The sequence below is a fragment of the Mesitornis unicolor genome, unplaced genomic scaffold (assembly GCF_000695765.1).
Source record: "Mesitornis unicolor isolate BGI_N332 unplaced genomic scaffold, ASM69576v1 scaffold6772, whole genome shotgun sequence".
Taxonomy (NCBI): Eukaryota; Metazoa; Chordata; class Aves; order Mesitornithiformes; family Mesitornithidae; genus Mesitornis; species Mesitornis unicolor.
Window position 1 is genome coordinate 31055 of NW_010167026.1, and position 4753 is coordinate 35807.

The 4753-nt window shown below is 45.3% G+C and overlaps 1 protein-coding gene across 1 annotated transcript in view; it reads right to left on the bottom strand.

Moving 5' to 3' along the window:
- EDA (ectodysplasin A) overlaps positions 1 to 1781 on the bottom strand; it is a gene marked incomplete at its 5' end in the record, with an annotated part of 27719 nt that extends 25938 nt beyond the window's left edge. The window contains one exon of the mRNA XM_010178523.1: positions 1676 to 1781. Within this exon, the coding sequence (XP_010176825.1) occupies positions 1676 to 1781 (106 nt within the window). The remainder of the gene's footprint in view (positions 1 to 1675) is intronic.
- Positions 1782 to 4753: the final 2972 nt, after the last annotated feature.

The following is a 4753-nucleotide window of genomic DNA, read 5'->3' on the forward strand; positions in this document are numbered from 1 at the left end:
CCAGTTTGCTTCTCTCCATATAAAAGTGGTCCCGTGCTTTTCTCCATCAGGAATGTGCAGGAGCACAGCACAGGAGGCAGTCCTCGAGTCTCAGCATAGTTGGACAATCAGGAAAAGACAGCACTGGAAATAAAATTGTTCATACTGGGGAAGAGGACTGAAGGTGAAGTAATTTTTAATTATTTTGGTATTTATTACTGAAGTTCTCAACAAGAGTTGAATGTGTTTTTGGTGCAATAAAGAAGTTGCAATACTTGCCGTTAGCTATGCTCTACCTAAGGATTTCAGTGCTGTTCTCAGAAGAACCAAAAAGGTGGTATTAAATGACCTCCAGCATGAAACAGTTTTGGCAGGGTTCATTTTCCGTTTTGAAGCACCCTGCAGTCATCCAGGGGCTGTAGGGGACACAGCCACCAAGAATCACCCCTGTGTCCGTGGGGTCACATACCATCAGCCACTCAAATGTGCTCCTTGTCACCTGCTCCCTGTCCCTTCCACACAGTGCTCTCAGCTGCTGTGATCCTGCTGCATGAGCAGCTTCAAAACCCCAGTAAACCCCTTCTCACCGCTGTATCTTGAGCATCAAGGAGAACTTCAGGCAGAAGCTTTCTCTAACTCTGGCCATATGTCCCAGACCTCACCCAGGACCTGTCGCTGCGGTCCCTCACCCTGCAAAGCCACTACCAACCCCTGCAGCCCAGCTCCTGCTCCCACCACCGCATCCTCCACATGAGTTCAGCACATTCACAGCCATCAGGAATGGCCTCTGCCTCCCCTCCAGGAACTTCCTGGATTAAAGATTAGAACGCATTAAGAAAAACCCCTATCAGACAGCACCAAGTTGTAATATTTAGCACTAGCATAAGGTGTGCGTATCAAGGTAAGACACAACCCGTGACGGAGTGAGTGGTGGGACTGTCCCAACGCAGGCGCATTGCCAGACACCATGTCCAAAACCAACCAGAAGGTCTGAAACAAAGAGACCAGACGCAGGAGAAGGGCTTTGGCATCTGGGTGTAGCAGAGCAGGACACATGGAGGATGATGCTCTCACCAAGAGATAGTGATGGACCAGCAGGACAGCCAGCACTGCCATGCCAGGGAGGTCTCGGGCTATCACACAGCACCAAGGCCACCAAGGAAGCCCGACAGCCCTGGAGTTTGTATCCCACATCCTCATTTTTATATTTCCTGAATCACAGATTAATAATTTTGATTTTTTGGTACCTCTCCAGTCCTTTAATACAACCTCTGTACTACTGTGATGGCCTTTGAACCCACCTGAAGCCTTCCACTGCACTGCAAAACCCCAGCAAAACCCAGTTATTGTTTTGTGATGCAGACATTCAACTGATGAATTTAAGCAGAGATAGATGTACAGAACAACAAATATAAGTATATAAGCACAAATTATAGCCTTGAATGAGCAGAGTGTCTTACTATTAGAGAAGAGCAGCCAAGGATGAGACTACTAAGTAGCAGTAATTTACACAAAATCACTAGATGAACAGTTGCAGAAATGAGAACTACTGGAATTTCTCATCTGGAAGGCAATCAAAGTCACACAGAAACTATTATAAACCACAGATGCCAATTTATTTTTTTCCCCACATATAGAATTCTCTATATAACCATGATCTGAAAGAAAAAGAGTCTTCCGCCTGTCTGGCACTCACCGTCTGGCCCTTCGCTGCCTTTACTCCTTTTATTTCGCCGGACGCGTCTACCTTCTTCTCCAACGTGCAGCTTCTCTTCAGAGTTGAACAAGTTCAGCAAGGCCAGCTGGAAGAGGAAGGACAAGTTTAAGCATCTTTGGCAAGGCTGGCTTAGCCAGGCAGAGAGATCGGAGCCTGAACCGCAAATCCTTTCCACCAGGAATGGCTCTGCTGAGCTGGGGAGGGGAAAGCCAAAGCAGATGTGAGATGGGTGCTCATGGGTGCCCATCTTATCCCAAAGAGAGCCACGAGGAGCTGTGTCCTCTTGGAAATAGTCTAAGACTTGGGGGAAAAAATAAACTTGAAGGGTTTTGACAGAGAGGAGCAGCCCCCTGGGGCATGGGGGGGATGCAGGGATCAAGGAGATCTATTGCTGGAAATAATCAAACACCCCAAACACCGATGCAATCATTTCTAATTATCCTCTGCAAAACTTGCTCAATCCTGGAGCTCTTTCACCAGTACTACTGACTGCCAGTAAGTTTTTCCTCTCCCAAGCCCTCTTCTGCAAGCCTCATTAGCTACTGAGATTCAAAGGTCTTCAGGGACCTCTAAATCCCATTCAGCATACCACATAAATTAACACTTTAAACACAAAGCAAGTACATCTTTATAACATCATTTTTGCCAAGAGGCAAAAAAAAATTTTATAAAGCGACCTCTTATTCATGAAAAAATAGTTGCTGCATTAAAAACTCTTTTGACAGTTATTAAATCACCATTCCTGCCCAGAAACTGGAATTTCGGTTTAGAAACTCCACCAGTCCTGCCAGCTACCCCAGGGCATGGCAGATCACCACCAGTGGCGTTTTCCCCAGCTATTCCCACTTCCTAAATAATTAATCTGTTGTGAAGTTCCTTGAGTGCCAAACACCTTGTTACTACGCCGGCCAACAACCAGCGCTGCTCTGACCAGGGTGGGGTTTTCTTTGCGCTGAAGAAACCAAATCCCAGTTATTTAAACCATAAAAATACACATGCAAACCAAATACAGCTTAAGAGAAGAAGGAAGAGGCTTCAAAAAAGCAGCACCAAAAGGTTATCGAGTGCACTATTGCACCAAGAACAAAACCTGTGGCATCAAAAGCATCTTTGAGACAGCAGAGAAGAATAAACTCCTTCTGTGAATTGCTAGTTAAGAACAAAGGCTCATTCTGGCCATAAAAGTCCCTATCAGAAGTAATAACCATTAAAGTTGTATCATCCTTTGACATATCCTGGGGAGTTCTTGCGTTCCCTCTCACACCCCAACCCACCTCATCCCGAATTCCCAAGTTATTGCTGTTTAACCCCATCTGTGAGCTGGTAGGGCCACATTTACTGCAATTCCTGATGTTTTGTCATTGCAATGATGGTTGGGTCCAAAAGGACCCCGAAACGCTGTGGGATGCACCACACAGTTATACTTGGACCTAAAAAGCAACAAGTAAAAGCCAGCACTCACCTACCTACACAGCGTTGGATAGAGAAATCAAGGGATGAGCAAAAATGAGTGAACATTGCTTGTTGTGGTTTTTTTTAAACCACTTACTTAAATCAAGTTGAAACACTGCAGAACTAATGGGAGGAACAAATTGCACTACAATTCTGGTTAAAACTTCAACGAAATCATCACCGCTCCTTTTGAACACCGTTACTGCTTCAATCTCTTATTTGAACTTTCCAAAATATGATTAAATAAACGCACTGGAAACGGAGCGGCAGGGAACCAGCTCGATACAACGTGCAGCTCCCACAACACCGCGATGCCTTTGTCCAAGCGATATTTTTCATCTTGAGAAGATTTGGTAAAGGCGCAACCCTAATTTTCTTTTTTCTTTTCCTTTCCTGGCTATTACAATTTTAACACTACATCTGCAGGCTTGGAAAGCTGTAGCACAATGTTAAGCTCACCCCATGCCACCTCCTTGTCCACAACTGGGCACTGACGCAGAGATTAGGGATAAATACAGCGATTTCTTTTCCTGCCAGGTACAACATGGCTCCTCGCATGCCATCCTCCCAGCTGTGCTGTAAAGAGTCAGAACTACCAATGTGCTTGGAATAATTCAAAAAGTTTCACCTGGAAAATCATAAAGATCCGGAAAGGACAGAATACCCCGATTTCTTATTTTGAGTGATGGGGTTTGTGGTTTTCAGTGAAACAATCCAATTTTCTTACAAGACATGAAAGCTTTTCACGATCTGAACAAAACCATTTAAGTTTAGTCTCAGAAGGAGAAATAGGAAAGATTGGCACAGTATGTTTATTTTCCTGGACAGTTAATCATAATAACCCCTTTATTCACAAAGCCTGTATAAAGTCTTCTCCAGCCTGAACAACTTCAACTCTGCTATTCTGTTTTCATCCAGGTTTTATTCTTATATTCCAATTATCACTGAGCAGTCAGAATCAGACTCTGCAGCTTTGGGTCTGGACGCAGGGGTGCATGGCATTGTGCCTTAAATTAAACGAATTTATTCCCTCTTATTTGGTGTGGCCGCAATGAGGGAGCACATTTGCAGAATGGGACAAGCAGATGTTTGCCACCCATCTTGCAAAATAGCATGCAGCCAGACAGATGCAAAAGGAGAAATAACCGTCAGTGAAATGCTGCTGGCTGGACACCAGTGCAATGTTAAGACACGGATAAAGCAGCACTTCGCATGTCAGAAAAACACGTCTTGGTTGATGTGAACACTGCCCAGCATTGTAAAAATAACCCAGAAACATTTTGTACAAATATCAGTAGCATCCTTTCAGGAAAACGTGGAGCAAACACACTTGCAGGGCTTGAACGGGCACTTGTCCACACACATCCCCCCAGTAGTGGCTTGTGATTTGGAGATGCAAGACCTGGGCCCTTGCCGGCTCCAGCAGATGAGATACTGGAGCTGGCGGAGCAGGACCATGGATGTGGGTGGCCCCAGCCCAGGGGATGGTTTTGTGTGGTGCTGTGCCAACACATCTGCACCGGCCGAGCCCCCTTCGCTGTAGCATCCTGGCTGCCACATCCAGCCCTTTCGGAGGAGGTCTGAAAGAAATTATTGTCCTGATTC